Source organism: Belonocnema kinseyi, chromosome 6, assembly GCF_010883055.1.
Source record: "Belonocnema kinseyi isolate 2016_QV_RU_SX_M_011 chromosome 6, B_treatae_v1, whole genome shotgun sequence".
NCBI lineage: Eukaryota > Metazoa > Arthropoda > Insecta > Hymenoptera > Cynipidae > Belonocnema > Belonocnema kinseyi.
In genome coordinates this window covers 95,009,421-95,033,069 of record NC_046662.1, presented here as the reverse complement: position 1 = coordinate 95,033,069, position 23,649 = coordinate 95,009,421, and the positions used below count along the sequence as shown (strand labels likewise).

The 23,649-nt window shown below is 33.8% G+C and overlaps 1 protein-coding gene across 2 annotated transcripts in view; it reads right to left on the bottom strand.

Annotated features, from left to right (window-relative positions):
* LOC117174426 (electron transfer flavoprotein beta subunit lysine methyltransferase-like) overlaps positions 1-23,649 on the bottom strand; it is a 91,434-nt gene that overhangs the window by 36,268 nt on the left and 31,517 nt on the right. For both annotated transcript variants that reach the window (XM_033363540.1, XM_033363539.1), the window contains exon 2: positions 18,015-18,506. In XM_033363540.1, coding sequence (XP_033219431.1) covers positions 18,015-18,483 — 469 coding nt within the window. In that variant the 5' untranslated portion in view covers positions 18,484-18,506. The remainder of the gene's footprint in view (positions 1-18,014; positions 18,507-23,649) is intronic.

Here is a 23,649-nt window from a genome sequence, read left to right as displayed (position 1 = left end):
ATACAAAATAAACTTTAATTGATAACTTTCTAAAGTTAAAAATAATCGTCTTTTTAAAGTTGGTATTACTTGGGATACGATTGTACTCTCGAAGAAGCTCAAATGCACGTTCAATATTGTCCTTCACTACTCTTAATTCTTTAATAATGAATAAAGCATTTTTGTAATGCTGTCGATCTTTCCTCGAACCATGCTTTGTCATAAGCTTTGACAATGAAAATGCATACTTCTTGTAGACGATTAGTTTCTAGAGAAGTTAGGTGAGAAATCCTGCGAAATATCCATATTTCTATCGATTTTATCGCTTTTACCATCCACATCGCGTGGTTCATTGCCCAGGAAATCTCAACGTCACACCGCTTGGAGGAATTTCTCTAGGCAATATAATCGTCAACTCTAAAAACTCTCGGTAGTCTTTACGAGGTAAATTTTTGGTCTCTCAATAGCGTTTTGATAAATATGATTGTAGATGCCGTTTCAATTTTAGCTGATATTTTTTATCTGTTGAATAAGAGTCATAATGCGAAACATCTATTTTATTCCAAGAGGCTGCAAAAATCTTGAAAAGTGTTACATGTGGACCTGAAGTACATCCTAAGCATTCCTCGAAAACACTTCGCAAAATAAAGTGCAGTAAGTTATTTGCAAACTTTCACTCTAAAAGAACGCATGCGCTGTTAAATCTACCTATATAAAATCGGGTAGTGTCAAAGCAAAGTCAAACCACACGATTAACCAGATTCCGCCCTTCTTCTACTACTGAAGCTATACAACTGAAGCTGAACTTCTCCAATGCTGTTTTGTAATTTAGGTACACTCAAAAGTTGAAACTCTCCTGCACCAAAAATCACAACAATCAGAAGATTAACCTTCTCTTCACCATCAAGGTCTAAAAGCATTTTCTAGTCCCAATGAACTTATAAGCATCCGTTTCTTTTCAAGCAATCTTTTAAACTTTCAGCAAACTTTTCACGTTCCTTCTATCGAGCTCTCCGTATCGTTGGTCGACTTAAGTTGATATTGTATAAATATTAATTAATTTTTACGTATTCGTCTCTTTCAAAATATAATTTATTTAACATAAAAATGTATTCCACTAAAATCACATACCGTAATCGTGTTAACCTTCATCTGTCTGAAGTTGCTGCAAGCTTTAAAGTGATTATTTTACGTATTTAGATTTATTTACATTCCAGTCACTTTTTTCTATAAAAATTTTATTTCATACTAAAGCAAGTTTGACAATTTCATTGAAATTGCAATAAAATACTTACTTCATTCTGACTATTTAAACTTGTATCCAAATCATCCCTTTCACACGCCACTTCTATGAACGATGAAGGAACTGACAATTGGCCATTTTCATCATTCGACAGTTTTCGCTTTTTTGAAATTTTGTATGGTTCTATTTGAACAATTAGAACGTCAATATATTCGATTATAGATCCACGCTTCACTTTTTCTCTTTGGGCCAGAATAAAATCGTTGTCTTCTTGGACTTGTATTATTCCCATTGCATTAACATGAACAATATCGAACAAATCATCTGCAGAATCAATCAACTTTTGTTCTTTCTGTAAATTACGTCTGCTCACGTGAAGTCTTTCTTATTCATGCCATATCTAATATAACTTTTTCAGTTCTGTAATAAAATACTGTTCCTGCCTTGTTGGAATTCGTGCTCTAATCCAAAAATGTTGTGCTTCTCGTATAGCGCATCTGCTTTGAAAAAAATATAATGCAATTTGAAATTATTAAAAATATCAAATTTATTATGAACCCTCAGTTATATACTCAAATCGAAAGTAAATTAATATAACATACATAACTGGAAGAACTGTTGGCATACCTTACATTCTCTTAGATCACTTTCTAAGGTAGATAACTAGCCTAACTTTCCTCGTTCCGCCTCGCCTCGCACGCATTTCGCTCTTTTGTCGCTATGCCTCGCATTACCAGCCTCTGTATCCGTGGCTAACTCCTAATACTTAACTACTATTTACAATATTTACATTTCTCTTACATCTACTTTCTCTCCTATTTACAATCTTTCCTTCTCCATTCCTCTTCCTCCTTCCTTCTCTTCTTCTCTATCTTACTCAACACCCCCTTCACCAATGCTACTACCCTTTTGTCACCCCTTTCATACAACAATACCTCCATGCTTATCCCCCTCCTTTCCACCTCTTTACATTTCTCCAACTAATGCTCCAATTTTGCATCCCCCTTCCCACACAATTCACACATTCTCTTCTCTCTACAAAGCCAGAACCTATTATACTTCTCCTGACTTCCTTGCTCTCTTTTCTTACACAAATATTGCGCTCTCTCCCTTGGCATAATCTATACATAGTTTCCGTTATACCTTGAATCTCTTATTCTCTCCTCTCCGGCTGCCTTCTCTTTCTCAATGCCATTCTTTTGAACCAACTCATGTACCTTCCTTCCTCGTGCATTCTGCTAACACTCCTTAACCAATTTACTTACAACCTCTTCCAAAAATTTCTCCTCATATTTACACGCTCGACTCCCTGTTATAATCCCTAAACTCGTTCTTGCTGTCTTCCTCCTGACAATATAGTTCGGCGTATTCCTTGCCAACCCCAGTATACACTTTACACTTACTCTCTCTTTTATATGACCCTCCACTTCCCCATATCTTCGAAACAGGAAGCCCAGGTACACAAAATCTTTCCCCTCCTGTACCGCCTTTCCCTTCCACTTCCACTCCCCTCCCCCATCAATCCCACATCCTTTCCTGAATACCATAACCATCGACTTGTCCGTAATTAACTCTAACCTACTCTTATCCAAGTATCGTCTCAACCTGTTCATCATCTCTTTTAGAGCCTCTTCGCTCTTTGCCAACAGCACTATGTCATCTGCATATTTGAGTGACCATATCCTGCTTCCTCCTACCCTAACTCCTCCTACCACTCCGACCGCTAGCTTACTTTCCATATCCGCGATCAAAATTGCAAGAAGTGTTGGGCTAAGCGGGCACCCTTGCCTCAACCCCCTATCCATCCAGAATCCCTTAGAGATTCCCTCCCCTCCTCTCACCCTATCTTTCATCTCCTCATATACCTCTCTTACCCTCTCGATCAGGCCCCTCTTTACTCCCCTCTCTTCCATTGCCTCCCACAACCTCCCTCTATCCACTGACGGGAACGCGCTCTTTAGATCTACAAAAAACCCGTACACTTTAGCACCCTTTTTGGTTAATTCTCTATCCACCACGTGTTGCGAGACGTAAATATTGTCAATAGTGCTTTTTCTCTTTCTAAAGCCCGCCTGCGTCTCCGGCAATATTCCTTTCCCCTCAACATCCTTTCGCAGCCTATCTGCTAACACCATCGCGTGTATTTTGTACGCAGTATTCATGAGCGTGATTCCTCTATAATTTTCCTGCCTCTCCCTACCCCCTTTCTTATACAGTGGTACGATCAACCCCTCTCTCCACTCTCTTGGGAATCCCCCCATACTTTTTTCACTACCCCCTTCAGTCTCTGCTTTACCTCTTGTGTGTCAAACAGCCACGCTTCGTTCTCTACCCCGTTAATCCCTGCTACCTTCGATTTTTTCAACTTCCCTATCTACATCTCTATCTCCTTGTCGTTCACCTCCTCTTTATCTACCTCTCTGTTTCTTCTAATTCCCTCATCTCTCTTTCGAGTATCTGACCCCTGAAATGAATCCTTAAAAAATTTCCTCCATTCGTCGCTCCCTATCTTTTCACTTATTCCCACCCTACGTTTTCTAAACCTATCAATTATCTTCCACACGTCCCCTTCTGTCTTAACACTTCTCAACTCCACTTCCAGCTCTTTTTCTTTTTCCTGCTCTTTCTTCTTACACATCGCCCTAAACTCTTTCCTGATTTCTACGTACTCCACCCTTTTCGCGGTTCCTTCCTTCCACTTCCTGTATTTCTTTTTCACCTTTCTCTTCATCATTTTACATTCACTATCCCACCACGGCTTTACCATTTCTTTCTTCATTTTCCTAAATACCTTCTTTTGCGCACAAACTTTCACTTTCTCTTGTAGATCCTTCCATATCTCGTCCACGGACTCCCCCTCAAAGCTAACGTTGCCCAACTGCTCCTGATACTTCTCTACCGCCTCTCTCGTTCATGACACCCTCTCCCCTAACGACCCTTCTTCCCCACCCTGCCTTTCGCCCGCCTCGTCCCGTATCTACAAACTCAATGGCTGATGGACTGATTCCACCCTTCCTTCCACTGCGAATTTATCTATCTCCTTAAACCCTTGCATATTCATAATCACGTAGTCTATCACCGATACACCCTTCTTACTCACATACGTGTATTCTCCCTCTTCGTCCCCTTTTACCCTACCATTCGCCAACGCCCACTCTCTATCCTGCATTCAATCTCTTAGAATGCCCCCCTCTTTATTTATTATTTTATCCTTCGATTTTTTTTTCAAAGCTCTCCCCATCCTAGTACAGGCCCCCTTCCCGCCCAATTCTCGAATTAAAGTCTCCGCCCATTACCACCATACCCTCATCTCTCTCTCCTAGTAAGTTTTCTACCCTTTCTTTAATCCTTTCCATTCCATCCGTACTGTACACAGTCACAAACTTATACATCACCCCTCCTATCTTTACAGCTCTCATTTGCACGCCCTCCTTCTCTTCCTCTCATGAACTTCTTCCTCTAATCGATCCCTAAACCCTGTTATAATTCCCCCACTAGCCCTTCCTTTCCTTTTTAGTTTGACAGCCTCATGTAGCCTTCACCTATTCCCCCTTTGCCACTTTCGCTCTACTCTATCCCATTCCTTTACTCCGCCCAAGTCTCTACCAGTCCACTCACATCAAATTCCTGAATATACCTCCAGAAATCCTCATCTTTCTTCTTTACCCCTGCTGCGTTCCAGTACAACACCTTTAACATTCTTCCACCCTGACAAATTCCCCTGCACTTCCTTCAACACATCTCTTTCCTCGTCCCATACCCACATTTTCTCATCTATTTTTATTTTCCGATGCCCTACCTTCACTGCTCTCCCTTCGCTCCTCTCATTCCTAGCCATATCATTTAGCATTCTCTGAACATCCCTTTCCTTCCTCGTCATATCTTGATCGATAAAAACCTTACTGTCCTTTATCCTATTTTTGTTACGCATTACCCCCAATTTTTCTTCCCAGCTCTCCAATTCCACCACCGCCACTTCATTCTCCTTTCTCCCCTCCATCCTAACTTTCCCTACCTTGCCTTTAACCCACCCTATACTCTGCAGCAGCGCTTCCATCCCGTCCCTTTCTTCCCCACTCTTGAGCTTCAATCCTCTTATCACTATATTATTTCTCCTGTCTGCCTTCTCTTTTCTCTCCATTCTCAACTCCATTTCCCTTATCCTTTCCCTATCCTCTCTCTCCTCCTTTTCATTCCTACGCTCTCCCACTTTCTCTTTTATCATGATCTCCACTTTCTCCCAAATACCTGCCCTTTCCTTCCATATCCTAATATCTTCTTCCATCTCCTTTATTTTATCCTCTTTTCCCTTCCTTACCGACATCAACTCCCTCTGCAATCCTTCTACTTTTCCCCTCTGCTCTTTTACTTCCTTTCCCCATCTTTCATCTCTTACCCTGAGGTCCTCCCTCATACTTTCCATTTGCTCCATAGCTCCCCTTACGTTCTCCTTTAACCCTGTGATCTCGCCTACCAGCACCACAATAGCCTCCTTCTCCGTCTGCCCCTCCATTTTGGGGGTGAAGGGTGACCTACGTGTTTGTACGCTTTTTTAAAAGGGACTCTCTAGCGCGTTTTTCTCCGGACTCTCTTTGCTTTCCCCTTCCTCTTCAAGAGATCCACCCCCTCAATTCCACTGGAGGCTCTCTCCCTTACCTGATCGCTTCTTCCATTTTGATTCTTCCCCCTCCTTGATGCGCCACTTGTCACCAGGCCACGCACATCTAGCCAACGTGACCCTATGGAAATTTCCTCCCCGTCTACTTCACTACCAGCACTGCCAGTACTCTCGCTGCCAACCTGCCGCTCATCCGTCGGTAACTGTAACCTATCCATACACAAAAGTACTCCCTGCCGCTCACAGATGACTCTTAAGACTGCTGCCGCTTACCGCCCTACAATTTCAGTTTCTTTGCCTTATTTCTCCTCTCGCATTCCCTTTAGCCACCCTTTTCTCACCCCTGACATCCCCCATCACTACAAGAACCACCATTGCCCGCCATGAAGGCCCAAAACCCTAAACACAATACCGTACTCACCTCCTAGACTTCCACCCTCACACTCCACTCACACCTTCTACACAAACTTTGTAAAAACTTCTCACCGCCTGTCACTGCACACATTCTCACTACCGCCACCAACATGCAAGTCTCAGATCACTTTCTTTAAATGAAAATTATAATTAAAAAACACACTTACAAACTCTTTCTTTGAGGGTAATTGAGATGCGACAAGTTTCTCACTTTCAGTTATTAAATCAGTAAACATTTTTGTATGAAACATAATAGTTTATACTGATAGAAGAAAACTGGTATTCATGATTTTGAATTACACTATTGACCAGATTTCTATGCAATCAGCTGACGAAAGACAATTAGAAAAGTTATGCGATCATATATTTTTATCAATGTACGATTTAAGCTAATAATGATATTTATTTACTATATTTTGAATGTTTATCTGTCGAAAATTAAGAACTGTTGACAATAAATTGGATAGCAAATATTTATTTGTATAATTTTAGTACGAACGTCCTTATGAACTTCCCGAATTATAAAATTCCCGAATAATAAAACTCCCGGATTGCAACACTCCCAAAAAATAAAGTTCCTGAATTGGAAAATTCACGAATAAAAAAAATTCCCGACAGAAAATTGTCGAATTATAAAATATCCTAACTAGAAAATTCCCGAATCTAAACAATTAAATCTTTTTTAAATAAATATTTTTTATTTATTTAAAATACAATAATCAAATATTTCTATAAAAAATTATTGGGTTTAATATTTCTTTTTGTGAAATTTCCAATTTGAGCATTTTATTATTCAAGAATTTTCCAAAACGGGAATTTTATTATTCAGGAATTTTCCGATTTGGCAATTTCAGTGTTGGGAATTTTATATTTTATTTTTTTTCAGTCGTTCAGTCGTTATTATTAACATATATTGAAAAATTGATACATTTTTTCAATACGTTTTTGTCGATTGTTGATTTTATTAAAGAAATAAATAAAAATATGTACGAAATAAATAAAATAATCGAATGAAATGAGCTTTACACTCAGTGGTTCATAGTATTAGAAAAAAAATTGTTGAGCACCTAAAATCTAAAATTGGTGGAGGAGTCGGAGAATAATTTTTTTAAAGCAATAATAGTTGTTGAAAATAAAAGTTTATGAGTTGGAATTTGCTAAATCATATGAGGCCTACAGTGATACTTAGCCAAAAAATGTGTTTATGAACATTGTTTAAACAATATTTTTAACTCCGATACTATTACAAGTATAAAATTTCTGTAAAAATAATTGAAGTCTTCTTGACTACATGGTTGTGTTTTTTTCTGATTTTTCGAACAATTATAAGTATAGAAAACAACTATTATTCATTAAAATTTGTTGTTAAAAATGAAAATGAAAATTTTAATAATAATGAAATAATGAAAATGCATTAAGGCTAAAAGTTAATAGGGACAACGGTATCGTTAATTAAGAAATTCATAACTTTTAAACTATTAGTCACATAGGGTTTTATGACAGCTCATTGTGAAGCCTATTTTATTCTTTAAAGTTGTTTTGTACACATTTTTAAGCATTTCTTCGCTGAAAGGAACAATCCACAGAAACGTCTTAAATAATGCGTCAGTTTTTCGATGATGGTTAGTAATAAAAATTCCACAACACGTGTGTACTGGAGGTTATTAGAATTTGATTAGAACGTTCTTACGAACAATAAGAACCAATTACTGCCACCGGTTTACGCTAGCAGACTTAATTTTTCACCTGATCTGAATGTGCAACATGTATCACAGTATTAATCGCTAGCATCTACTAATAATTTTAGTTTAATAAATTTTTCTGCTGTAGTACGTGATAGAATTTCAGAAGAGCCAGTTCCTTTAAATGAATGTTTAGATTCATACCATGAAATATGTCATTTTTTTCTGGAAAATTGTAAATGCGTTTCATTCCAAATGCCTCAAAAATGTTTTAAGAATTCACATATCCTTTAAACGTCGAAAGATCAGAATAAGCACTTTTAACTTGACCTCGACTTTGGCTGCATAGAATTTATACAGTTTTTGAAAGAATTTAATAAAATCAGTAAAATATTTTATAATTACAATAGCAACTGTTTTTATTGTTCAAAAAGGTGAACTGGGAATGCAATATCGATTCCTTCGAATTCTCTGGACTGTACTGCGGCCGCGTGCTAGCGTTCTTTCACGAAGAATAAACAATTGCAAATAAAAAAATAACACTACTAGCTTTTTAAAAGCCAGACTCACATAATTATATTTACAAACTAAATCTCAAGTATTAAAACTTATATTCTGCAACCATCAATCACAAAAATATAAGACTGAAAAAATAAGGCCCAAAAATAACGCACAAAATATAAGATTGAAATAGTAAATCCCAAAACGATGCCTAAAAAATTTGGATCAAATATGACGGACTCATAACTAGCCAAATGTTATTAAAACAAATACGCTGTTTACGCTGTACTTTTGTTAATTTTTTCCCACAGGCAATTCCCCTTTCTGTATCTCCTTAAAAATATATAAAAATTACACGGAGTGATTCAAATTATTATTTGATAAATATGAAAAAATAAGAGTTCATTATTTTCCTATGAAAGACAGAATCCATGAGTGAGAAAACTAAATTAGTACCACTAATAGTGACAATTTATTTAGAAACAAGCACTTAGGACAAAATTTACTCAAGCGATCGCGAAATATACATATTTTCAATTTTTACTAAAATTAGGAGTTATTTTCTCAACAAAAGGAATAATTAGTGAGATACTAAACTATTAGAAAATAAATCAAACTTTTAAAAAGCACTCTTTTAAAGAGCTTTTGAAATTAAGCATTTATTGAATTATTTCACGCACACCTAATTTTAAATAGCACTACTTTTAAAACTATTTGAATTTATACGATCTTAATCTATCTGAAATTATGATTTAAGTTTCAAACCACCTTCATTTCTAATCCTGAAACTTGGAATGATTTAAAAATATAACTAAATACAGTGAAACTCTTCCATAGCGTCGATCTTGGGGCTGATGGTAGGTGGGAAGTAACTTACTATAGCCCGCTCCGCTTTTGTTTGTCCATGTCTGATTGCTGGCCTGAGTAACAACGGAAGACGCCACCCAGCCCTTGAGACACGTACCTGTGGCGCGGCGTCAATTTTCGGAAGGGCTATAAAAGGGAGGGCTATAGAAGGGTTTCAAAGCGCATACATGAAAGTGTTTTATAATTTTAGATTGAAAGATTTCAGATTATTTAGTTAAATCTTGAAATCGTTGGCTTGTCAGAAGCATTAAAAACGGTATATTTTCACATTTCTAATTTTTAATTTTAACAATTTAGAAAAGTGCAGTCAAAAAAGGCTTTCCAATTTCTTGCGTATTTTATTCAATTGCTTTCGAAGAGATAATTCCTATGTAATTCGCCACTGTTTACCAATGACAAAATGCATTTCCAAAATGCACTATGAAAAAGATCGTCAAGGCCCAGGAACCAAAATTGGAAATACAGCGTTCAATCGTGATATTTTTATTTAATGAGATTATCTCCATAACTTGTGGTTGACACATTTTTCTGAATATGTGTGAACTTTTTAGTATAGAAATACACTAGGCAAAAATCAATAAAATGCAGGAGTCTCAATAATAATTACAGAAGATTTCCAAAATTTGGAATTTATTATATAATATAATTATTGTCGATTTTTTCGTAGTGCATTTCTGTGCTTAAAAATTCCACAGACTTGAAAAAACGATAAAACCACAGGTGAAGAAAATAATTCTATTGAATACCGAATTCTAAATTTTGAAAATTTTGTTTTTTTTATAATTTTGACATCTGGATCTTTTTTATTTTTTCCTAGTGAATTTTTGTAATAAAAATCACACACATGTTTAGAAAAATGTTTCAAACACACATTATAAAGGTAACCTTTTATTCAATATCAAAATCAAAATATTTTAATTCGCGGTATTCCCATTTTCGACTCCTGGGTCTTGATAATTTTTTTCTATTACTTTTTTGTCACTAGAAAGTTTTAAGGTGCCAAAAAAATTCTTCTCCTACTTTTTACAAAGGCGTTAAAATTTTTTCCGAAAACAGGGGTAAATTGAACATGAATTATCTCGCAGGAATGAATTGATAAAAATCCGAAAAAAAATTGGAATTTGCATGTCTGTCCATTATAAATTTTGTATACATTTTCAGGATTTCATCACTTTTTTAATTGTTTTTACATATTCATGGAATTTTTTCGAAATGTCTGAAATTCATAAACTTGCACATCTCGTACATTTTCGTTATGCGCTAAAAAAAAGATGCTGTAATTTATTTTAAAAATAAACTCAACGCATGAAGAGAACTAAAATTTTTATTTTTATTTGTAATTCATTATTTGAGTTTATTTGTGGTTCAAATTTTACTTTTATCATCCGCGTAATAATGGCGTAATAATTATGCGATAAGACGTAATGGTGCGTAATTTAAACGTAATACCACGTAATAATGCGATTATTACCCGAAATAATTCGTGAAAGGTGTGATAAAATCGTAACAGGTATTACTTTGTACATGTTTTTGACCAGTAAATACCCCCACGAAAAAAGTGTTACAAATATATAGTTAGCATGAAATTACTAATTCATGGTTAGATTACTGACTAATAATTAGTTAAATTGCACTAATATGTGATGACATATTTTCTAGGAAGAATTACAATACCATATGGTAAGCAGTTCAGCAAATGTCGACCCATAACAATTTTTGCTAAAAAAAAGATTTTTTTACATTTAAAAAAGTGATTTGCCTTTCTTTTGTCAATTCTGGATTTTCATTATAAACGAAAATGTTTTCTACCATTTTTTCCGACCGTTCACTTTAAGGTCTTAATAAACACAATCAGATCACGGTTTTTTATACAGCAATGAATATTCACTACACACTTTTTTTGAACAAGTTAACACGATGACGTTTGCTCATAAATTTATGCAATTTTTAGTCTTTATTTTTACCAGTAATATCTCAAACAGACGCAAGAATTCACATAATTCCTAATTCCCATAGGACACATGAATCGAAGATGATATAAGAGTATAAAAGATTCCTTGTCTCCAGACGAATGTCATTTTGGTAATTTATAATACTTGAAAAATCTGAATTTTATAGTAAAACTTTTTTCATAAGCGTGAATGAAAGTGGATGCAAAACTAGAAAAAATTACTTTATTCGAGACGAATCGATTGAATCATTAATAAAATGATTAGCAATACTTGTAAAAGAATCAATAGTGCTTTCTATTTGAGGAGGCACATGTACTTGCTAATATTAATTACAATGAAGAAGCAAAGTGCTGTTCAAATACGCAGGCTATAACTATAAATATGAAGGAGAAACACCCTTGATCTAATTCCAGCTGACGTTACGAATTTTACCAGGAGTCGCTCTAAAAACTGCTGTTGGTAAATAGGGGAAGGGGTCAGTGGAAGTAACGTTACGAACTTAATTGATATTTAGTACGTATCCTGATGATGGATTTGAACAAAGTTTGAGAATTTTTTGAATGATAACCCTGAAACGGTACAGTTCCATAATAATAAGTTTCAAAGTCACTTTTATTTTCACACTTCACACTCTCCTTTATCGTCCTCTTCCTTAACTTTTTCAAGAATTCTTTTTTCCTATTTTCTATTGTTTTCGCTTAAATGCGCACTGAATAAGAAATTCCAGCTATTTTTGGCTGTAAAGTCTGTTATTGTATTTTTGGCTCGGAATTCATTTTATCGGGTTAAGAATTATACTAATTGGTTGAAAATTGAATAGTTTGGTTAAAAATGCAACTATTTTGTTAAACAGTAGTCCTTTTTAGTAAAAAATGCAATCAACTCGTTAAAAGTTCAAGTACTTTGTTCAGAATTCATTTTTGGTTTAAGATTCAAATCTTGGTTTAAAAATGTAACTACAATGAAACCCTTCAATATCCCTCCCTTCTATAGCCTGTCCGAGAATTGACGCCGCGTCGCAGACAGGTGTAACAAGAGCTGCGGGGTGTCTGCAGTTGTCACTCAGGCGAGCACTCAGGCGTGCACAAACAAAAGTGGAGCGGGATATAATGAGTTAGTTTCCACCCACCGTCAGCCCCAAAATCGGCACTAAATAAGAGTTTCACTGCATTACATTTTTAGAAAATTAATCTTCTTGGTTAAAAAATCATGTTTTGGGTGAAGTTTGAACTATTTTGTTGAGAATACATTTTTTAAGATTCATCATTTTAGAGGAAAATACGTCTCTTACATGGAAAATCCTCAAACCACCCTAGCAGACCGCGGGAACGGAAAGGATACTCTACAGAGTATCCTTATAGTATCCATATAGTGTCCCTTCCGTACAATGCAATAAGAACTAGAAAAAACAGCAAGATCAACTTTTGAAACGGTGAAATCCAGATTCTACGTTAAAATTTCCATTGAAAGTCACAGAGTAATCGAAATTGTTTTTTTTACAACAGTAAAAAGTTCAAAAATATATATAAGACCTATAACGCCTGTTGCCTGCTACTTACAGATAATGCGTTTGAAGTGTAGCAGTCAACAGGCGTTATGCGTCCTTTTTTTAACTTTTTACCGTTATAAAAAATAGTAATGATGAAATCCAAGAAGTAACTTCGTTTTGACAGCAAACATTTATCTGTAAGAGTATTTTCATTCTTTCCAACTCGATAACAATATTGACAACAACATAGGAGATCTGAGTAGATGAAATCGATGTTTTATTCCCTATCATTATTTACTCTTTTGTAGTCTGTACCTGGCAATGATCTCGAGCTCTTTCATTTCTCGCCAGAATCATTCTCTTCTCTCTCATCTCTCTTTTTGCGATTTCTTCTTCCTTTGTCCTACACAATACCCTAACCAAATGTGTCGTCAATTACCGTCCATGCTCTTTCCCTTTGAGGGGACACGAGACAACTACAGGTTGGTACTTGCCTGACATTCAAACGCAAGTGCCTTTTTTGTTAGTCCCATCCAGTGGAAAAAATGGCTGAATCTGCTCATTGTATCGCGGGGAAGCCCGAGCTTTTATCACTCTTTTGCAGTAGAAGTAAATACAAAAGATGCGAAGGCACGCGTGAGCAACTACTTTGACGCAAAATTACGCGCGTGATACGCACTTGAAATGACGTGCCAGTGTTCCCGCGATAACGGCGTCAACATATTTTAACTTTCCTCTTCTCCATCCTCATTTAGATTCTAAACTACCGATCTCGTGAATTACAGTTATTTTTAATAAAGTGTATATATTTCTACCACAAGCTGATATTTTAACGTACCATGGTTCCTCTGTTTTTTCCAATAAAAAGTGTCTCACAATTTTCAGGTTAAAAATCTTCATTTTCCACGTATATTTTCTGCCAAAAGCTAAACATGTCCAGACGTCCTAACGGTAGGATGCCAACGCACACGACACGAATTGACGGTACTTAACCAAAAATATAAATAATAAAAAGCTAACCGAGAAGTTAGCGCCAGAAGTTTTGATCGCGGAATTGAGTAAGATGAAGCTAGAAGTTTGCCAAAACTAAAAGGTGCTCGATCGCTTAATCAAATTATGAAAGATCTATCTCGGGCTATCTACCTATTCTATCTTCATGCTTTTCTTGCCCGAGATATCACTTTCATGATTCGATGTAGTGAGCATCTTTTAGTTTTGGCCAACTTCTAGCCTCATCTTGCTCAATTCCACGAGCAAGGCTCTTCTGGCGTTAACTTCTCGGTTAGCTTTTTATTATTTATATTTTTGGTTAAGTACCGTCAAATCGTGTCGTGTGCGGTGGTATTCTACCGTTAGGACGCCTCGATGTGGAAAATAAAAAACAGTTTATTCTCTATCAAATTTGTTCGTTTTGAGCCTTACAAAACTGCATGTACCTTTTAAACATCAAAGTGTTTCCATCTAAGACCTTCTTCTGATGAAAAGCTGAATTATTTTTGGTTAATAGACGTTTTTTGCTTTTAGAAAAAATAAACTGTCTATTCTAACAAAAAATTTTATGCAAATAACGTGAATAAAAAAAAGCGGAATCCTGTTGGCAAAATATTCACTATTTATACTGGAGTTTCTGTCGAAATAACGTTATCAATTTAGGGCTACCTTTAACCACCCGTACCCCCTTATTGATGGCTGCAGTTTTGTTAAATTACCCCCTCCGGAAAGTTACGTAGCCGAGATTTCTATCAAATCAGGGAAAATAGGATGATTATTGGCAAAAATAAGAGAATAAATTATTTTAAATAAAATTAATTTCAAATACTATATTAAATGCAATATGAAACATTTTTAACGAAAAAATACTTTCTACAAAAAGAGATGAATTTTCATCCCAAAAAGACGAATTTTCAAAAATAATAAATAATTTTTAACCAAATAGTTGCTCAATTTTAAAGCCGAAAAGGCGAATTAGCTACGAAACAATTAAATCTTTAAACCGAAAATATGCTTTTTCGATAAAAAAAATTAATTTTATGCTACAATGGTTTGATTGTTATCTCAATAGTTGAACTTTCAATAAAAAGGATAAATTTTAAACTCAAAAAGATGAGTTCTCAATCAAACATAGCATTTTTGATATTTCAATAAAAAGATTAATTTTGAATAAAAAAGAAATTAATTGAACGAAAAAAAAAAACAGTTTTCAACAAAGTGCATTAGCTTCCAACTAAATAGATGAATTTCTAACTAAAAAAAATCAACTTTCGACTAAAAATAACAATTTTGCACCAAAAGTTGAATAGTTTCTTTTTAAGTAAAAAAAATAAATCCCAAGAAAAATAACAAAGCTTAAAAACAAAATAGTTAAATTCTAAATCAAAGAGATGGCCTTTCAACTAAAATTAGGAATATTAAAAAAATTAATTTCCAAAAAAGACTTCAACATTCGACGGAAAAGATGATTTTTTAACCAAGAAGATTAATTTTCTAAAAATAGAATAGTTACATTTTCAACTAAAGAGATGCATTTTTAACCAAACAGATAAATCTTCAACCATGAAATCAAATTGTAAATAAAGTAGTTCAACTTTTAACCAGCTTCTTGAATTTATTACAAAAAAAAGAGGATTTTTTCAACAAAATAGTTGCATTTTTAACAAAATAACTGAGTCGTTAACCAAATAGCAGAATTTTTAAGGGCATGGATATTTCGTCGTGTGGTCAAGCGGGTACAATTCCCCTGGCTTTTTTTCACAAAAATGAAAATGTTTAAAAACTGAGTTCGGAGATGCTATAAAATATCATAACGGACGTTCCCGCACACTTTTTTGAGGGATATAACAAAAAAAATGTATTGTGCTAAATAACATTTTTATGCATGTGCAATTTTGCATTCTTTTGATGTTAGGGTCATTTTTCAGCTCTGTCATTCCGATAATTTGGAAATTATATATGAAATAAACTTTTTAGATTGCCTACAAACAAGGTTAGTTCCGAGACATTAGTTACTATGTTTATTTGTAAGTCCAAAGTTTTCAGCCAAAAATATTGTGTTGTTTGGTAGGTTTGGAAGTAACGCTCGGGAGAATTGCAACACACATAACCTCAAAATATACAAACACATTTTTAGCAAAATAAAATTTTTTGCAATTAACCCACAAAAAAATGTGCAGGGACGTCCGTTAACATGTTCGCTGTCATTCCCCAGATTTTTAGGACAAAATTCTTATTAATCTAGGGAAAAGGCCGGGGGAATCTACTACTGATAAAATCGATACTAATTCCTAAGCGCCATGCAAATTAATCCAATTCAGCAAAATTAAATTTTTTTGAATCGTCGGTTTTTGTAAAACAGGGTCTATACTGAATAAATTGGCACAATACTCATCTCTCGAAAGCAACCAGAAATGGGCATATGTATTTCTTTTTGCGGACGAAAAAGTATAACACGCGCACTATGGCACTTACCAAATTCAAGTGGGTTTTTTCGAAAAGCACCTTTTCGACGTTCGAACTTAAAAATGTCCCGGAGACTCTTTTTCAACCTGAAGTATTCGTCTTTGACTTAAAATGCTGGGAAAATATCCGGCTATATGCGCTATAAGCAACTATACGTAGAATTACAAAAAATGTGCCACCTTAGTGTTTGAACTATAAAGTCGCCATTTCTTTATTTGTAGGGTAAAGGCATAAGAAGTGACCCACTTAATATTATAATTATACTCAAAACTGTATACAAAAAATTGTCAATCGGACAAAAAGAAATGCATTTATCTGCATTTTACAGATATAAGAGTTTCTCATTCATCTTTTTAAAATGTATCCTGAGTACTAAAGAAATTCTAAAATTTATACTAAAAAGTGAACTTTCGAAATCCTCAAATGTAAGCCACAAAATTTTGACCATGAATCACAATTTTTCTTATGTCTTATTTAACCCTATATGTGAATTACACGGAGAAACCTTTTGTTGCAATATTTTCTAAAAATCAGACTATACTTTACTGTTTTCAGTTTGCAATGGAGGGACATAGCGGAACTTTTGTAATGTTTACTACTCCGAGTAGTAACTAGTAACTACATACCGAATTACAAAATTTATTGGAATAAAATAGAAAAATGTTACATTTATTTCTACAGAAGATTGCAATATTTGCAAAGGACTATAGTAACGTCGAGAGAGACAGGCGCACTGATTTAGTAAGCGACTTAGTAAGCAAATTAGCAGACGAAAAAAAATCAACTGAACATGCCGCGCATCGCGTTGAATGTTACGATAAGTATCCTTTACACGAGCATACGACGTAAATGCAGACTTATTTATAATAGGATGTTGAACTCCTTCGCACTATTATATTTATTTAAATTGCAATTGTACAGTACACACGATTATATGTAGTTTATACATTATTATATACATTCAGGAATGTTATGTTACAAGCTGAAACAGAAAAATGGGATTAAAGTAAAGCTGGTGGAAATCGAACATGGGTCTCCAACGCGGCATTTTTTTTCCAACGTCTACAGTGATGGCATTTTTAAAATTCTATAAGCACTATATCTTAACGTAATCAAATATCCTAATATCGAGGTTTAAAAATAATTTTTTGCTCGCTGTGAAAAATTTGCTTTTCAATTGTAACTTTTCGAATTATCCTAATTTATTATAAGAAGAATATTTGCATCAAACCAAATTGAGTAATTGATTAATCTAAGGAATTTCAGTAGAGCGTTGGTCGGTTGACATCGTTTACGCTCGGCTGGACTCGGTCCAACGCTAGGCTCGCTTACTAAGTCACTTACTAATATTCGAGAGCGATCTTCCGACTTTGTATTAGTCCATAATACAAAAAATAGAAAGTTTCATCGTATAATTCATATTCCTACAGACAATATCAATTCCTCTTACAAATTTAGTCTTTTATGTTATTTTAGGTACTTATTACTTCTACTCTTTTTATAGAATTTAATTATGTTTCTACTAATTTATCCTATCTAGGATTTTACTATAAAAAATACTAAGACTTCGTATTATCAATAGGAAAATTTCATATAAAAATAACATAACTTACGATTATTGTATTAAAATATACGAATTGTCGCCTTGGTTCCTCGATTGTAACCTAATTTAGTCATTTTTCCAGTACAAAGTTTCTCAGTGTACAAATGCAAGGCCCACTTCTGAAGGTTCGCTCACTAGTGGGATCTTTACACTAACATGAAAAATATATTTTAGGATATAAGAAGTGTTTTTTTTATAAATATCACTTACCTTCGTCGATGTCGTTTGCAAGAACTTGTCGAGCTCCAGAAAGTTTCGCGGCAATAGCGGAAGCCCCACATCCACTACCAAGATCTAAAACGCTCGAGTTCTCGCCGGATTTGTCAGACAAAAGTTTTATTCCCATGTCTAAAACGAATCTCGTTAAAACTTGTCCTCCAGGCCAGTATATGGACCAAAATGGATCTTGAAAGTATTTTTTCTCTCTGGCTTGATTTGCATTCGTTGATTGACTCGTTTCAGCAGCATGGTAGAGTGGACAATTCGGTGTCAACAGGTGCAGTTTTAATTCAGGTGTCAAATGGTCCTGGGAGATTTCCGTGTTATTTAAAATGGCTTTTTCTATTTCCAGCTGATCCTCTTTTTTCGCTTGGCCGAATTCTCCGTTTCTGCTGAACCCATTTCCACAAAAAAAACTTTTTCCGACATTTAATATTCCCAGTTTTCTGATATTCATCATGAAGACAATTAATTTTAGTGTTCCTGGAATCATACAGAGCGCAATTTTGTTTTAGTGTATGTATCAATTTTAGCTGGTTTAATCATTTGTATATAATAACAGTTTTTCGTATTTATGGAGCAGTTGAAAATATGTAAACGGATATTTATTTTTCAAATATTTTATACGTATATTAAAAAGGCCAATTCCTCTAATACATTCAATATTTCTAAAAACCGCATGTAATATTCCTGAAAGCCCAATTTTACGATTGAGTGGTAAATTTTATGCTCTCAAAATATGAATCAGTGGAAAATTCATTGACTGAAATAGTAGTTAGATATTTCACTGATTAATCAGTGCTTTCGGAATTATTCACTAATCAGTCCAGTAACACCAGAGTAAGTCATGTGAAGCATAACCTCTACATTTTTAAGTTAAGCGTTGTTGTTAGTCTTTTACTAAAGTAGCAAGAAGAATTCCGTAATGAAATCAATTTTTTAATTTTCGGGCTGTAAGTCTGCTGAATTAACTGCGGGATAGATATACTCTAACTCATATAGGAAATACTTACTTAACTGACAGTTATAGTATACATTAAAGTATACATAACAGTTCAATCTTGAAATTAAAGTAATATGTGAGGTTGTTTGTCATTTAAAAGAATCGGAACTTTTCACCTTTTTAATATTTGATCATATTGATGGGTTTTGAGTTTTTACTATGAATCTTTGATTGAATATACTAAAATATTATTTTATTATGATTGCTTAATTGAAATGGTGCAGTGCTGCCAACCCTCAAAAGTGATTATTTCACTGAATCCATAAGTAACCTATCACTGATTGTTGGTGACCCATTTCCAGCTATTTGAATCAGTGAAATTTCACTGAAAATCAGTGACGTTTCACTGATTCAGATTTATAGAGTGAGGATTTAAAGCTGGCGTAAAAGGGGATGAACAATAATCCTACGTGGATATAACAAAGTACAAAAGAATGGGTTTAATAAAGGCCTATAACAAAATGTGACACCAGAGAAACAGAAGATGCAGTGGTAAAATACAGAGATAAATACAGCGTAAAAAAGTAAAGAAAATATAGAAGAAAATGGTTGCTGCTCAGCGAAGAGAGAAATTATAAAGTGCACTCATTGCAATATAGTATAACTTAAGAAATTAAAATAAAGAGAGAGAAAGAAGTTGAGGTAGATAACATGAGAGTAACCAAGACGAATGAATTCTGTAATAGCCAGAAAGAATTTATACAATGGTCTACGAAGTTGTTCTAGTGAAAAACTGAGCAAAGAAGTAAGTGTTCCTCACAATTTTTCTCCAAAGTACTAAACACTCTAGAAAAGATGTGAAGAGAAGAATTTTAAAAGAAAGACGAAATCTAAACGGCCGTAAACATACTTGTATTGAAATAACTTAATCACAATATTTTTAATTATTTACAATAACTTCAAATAGGTATCTAAATTCTAAGACTCAAATTCAGACTTTTTAGGGATTGGAACGAAAGTTAAACTCTTCTGAATCCAAGAGATTTATAATTAAAACACTTAGAATTCAACAATTTTAAGATCGAAATCTATCAATAAAAGGGCGCCTACTCGATGGACGATTTTAAATATTAGGTCATTAACTAGTTTTCTCCCAGGCAATTTTTAATTTTTCCTCGTCAATTAAAAAGATTTAAAATTTTCTATAATTTCAAACAATTTTCAAAGATTTCAAGGGGCTTCTAAACATTTTACAAGATATTACAAGTTTCTGATTTGGGACATAGAATTTTGTAAAAGGAGTATAAATTCTAATTCTTCACGGAAATTCCATGTTTCAAGTGTCAATTACTTTTATTTTGAAAATTCCCTGATTCTAAATTAGAATTATATTTATTGACAACGTTTTCTATTATAATTCAGAAATATAGCAACTCTCTTTTTATAAAATTTGGAAGAGGGATGTTATAAATTTTAACGGATTTTTACTTGAAAAAAAAGCTTAATTAAATTCAAACAAATGCTGAGCTGGAACATAAGGAATTTTCCAAATTAGACGAATGATGACTTGGAGCAGGGATTGTTGTAACAAATTCCCTTCTTTCAAATTAGAACTAAAATTCGTTTTAAAAAATCGCTGCTCTAAGCAAAATTCTAATTCTTCACGGAAATTCCCAGTTCTACTTCAGAATTATATTTCTTTTTGAAAATTATATATGGCAAAGCAGAAATTTTTGTTCTTTGTGAAATTGCCGATCCCGAAGTGACAACTCTAATTCTTTTCGATAATTGCATGTTTCAAAGTCAAAATCATAATTCATTATGAAATTGCCTGTACTAAAGTAAATAATCTTTTTTTTTCACGGAAATTCGATTAACTATTCTCAAAATTTTATTCCTTTACTGAAATCCCCTGTCCCAACTCAAAATTACAAGTCTTTGCCGAAATTCCCAGTTCTATGTCAGAATTATAATTCCTTTAGAAAATTCCCAGTTCAAAAGTGAAAATTCCAATTACTTACAGTATTTCCCAGTTCTATCTTTGTTTTATATTTCTTTACTGGAATTCCATTTAGAAACTTAGAAGTATAAATCATTTAGAAATTTCACTCTGCCAAATCAAAATTAGTGCAATAAAATAGATTTAACTACATTTAATTTGAATATTAGTACGTTGAAAGAAAGATTCTGGACACTGAATTAAATTCTCGGTTTTTTCCCGATGACAAAAATTGACAAAAAAGAGATAAATAATAGCATCAAAGGACCTATTAAAATTCAAATCTAAAAAATCTTGTTTATTGCTACACTGCCGAAAGAAAACTTTGGTACATTTCCTCTGATCGTTTAAAAAGTCATACTTCACTTCAAAGATCATTTGCAAGATTAAAAATGTTCGGACTTTTGGCCACCAAAAAATATTATTACACCAGTAAATATTTTGGATAAAGTTATATACAATTTTTCGAAGAAACCATTACTTTTTGAGAAAAAAAAGGAAAAGGGGTTCACAAGGCTTTCTTCAGTACCTCACGTCATATTGGAAAATGGGAGTGGTCTGACCAACATTATTTCTTTCACCAGTCACATGTGTGCCTTCCCGCCCGCACGATACGTTGAAAAGGGGTAAGGGTTTGAACAAAATTATTTCCGGTAATCAGGCAAAGGTGTGCATTCCTGCCCCCATATTTAAGTAACATTAAACATTAAAATTAACATTGAAATTAACGTCAACATTACCATTAACATTAATAGTAACATTAGAAGGGAAGCTATATACACAGAAAATCGCCGATCCTCCAATGTACACCGAAATCGGTGTTCAATAGAGTTGCAACAAATTTGAGCCACACAGGTTCATTCGGTCAAGATCATTTTGTCGGTCGTTATTTGAGTGAAACAGATGTTAATAAGCAGGTAAGTTATAATAATAATTACCTAACTTTTTATTTTCTCCCATTTTCCAGCGACTAAATAGTCTTGAAATAAAAATAGTACTTGGCGTGATGTAATATCCAAATGTGAGGTTAGTCAAAACCTACTAAATGACATTCAAATTACCAAAGCCGGGATGTACAAACTAAGTCGTGACCGTCTGCATCGAAATTGATGCCTGGTCGTTCAAACAAATTTCCACTAGATTTTCTGCAGAAGTTTAAAGGTATCTTAGATATCTAATCTTGCAGTGGCTGGTGTCATACATGAAAGATAAGGTAAATACAATTGTATAATAAAAACAGAAATTTGTTTTTCGCGATGAGTAGGGATGTAAATTTGCATGAAACTTTAGCCTGATGAAAAGTTTCATGAAACATTGGGAGTTTCGTGAAACATTGCAATGTTTCAAATATAGCGGCGGGAAAATTCAAACTGATAAGATAAAAGCCTATTAGGTATTTTCACTTCAATAAACAGCTAACTTCACTTCTTACATTGCTGAGGAGAAAATAAGGTACCAAATGTATGGGATTCAGTTCATTTTTGCACTATTTTGATAACATCTTCGTAAAAGGTCATTTTTTCTATATAAGTGTAGTTAAAAATAGTTTTTATTTTTTAATTACTATTTAATAAAATAATAATAATGACTATTAATTACAAATACATTACAGGAATAAGGTTTCGTTCCATGCATTTGATCCATCCCCCCCCCCCCTTAGCTTTTAGCAAAGTGAAGTTAGCTGATGGTTGAAATGAAAATACCTAATTGAGGCTTTCATATCCCAACTTTTCCCTGCCGGCTGATTTGATTTATTCAGGCAAAAAAATACAACACATATATTATATTAATAACAGTTTATTTTCAGTGAATGCTAAAGACCAAATTATATTTTACAAAACATTCAATTTAAAAAGAAATTTCTTGGAAAAGTGATTGAAAATAATTATTTATGAGTTTTTAATATTTTGTATGTATTTTTCTGAGAATTCATATAATTATATAATCTATAAATACATAAATTATCACGATTGCATTGTAGTTATACTTTCTTTTTTTTTTACATCAAGCGTCGTTTTGTCACGTCTCAATTGAAAAGAACAATCTGAAATTTTGTTTTAGAATTATTCAAATATTATCACTATTATATTCTGCAATTAGCTTCTATGTATCAAGCTGCTGAAATATCATATGGTATTTTAAAAAATGTATCTATTAACGAATATTTTGAGAAATATTAGTCAGTTTTTCAAATTCAATGAAAATAAACTGTTATTCATCAAATATATGTGTTATAAATTTTTTTCTTATCTGAAATCAAAAGTTATACCATTTGTATACATTGTTGTGTATATTTTAATAATTATTTATTTAAATTACAAGAATTCAATGTAATTTTTAATCTCGCTTCAAAGGGTAGACAACGAGCGCCCAACCCTAACGCACGCATGAATGAAAATTATTATCATTTTATTATTGCATTAAATAGTCTGTAAAAAAGAAAAACTATTTTTCAATTGCACTTATACAGAAAAATTACTTTTTACGAAGATATTAGAAACATAGAGCAAAAATCAACCGATTCCCATGCATTTGGTCAATTGTTATCCCCTCAGTATTCAACGAAGTGAAGTGAGCTAGTAATTGGAAAGAAAATACCTTATTGTATATGTAGACGGTCATGACTTTTTCTATACATCCCGGCTTTAGTTTAAATGTCGACGGGCATGACTAACCTAACTTTT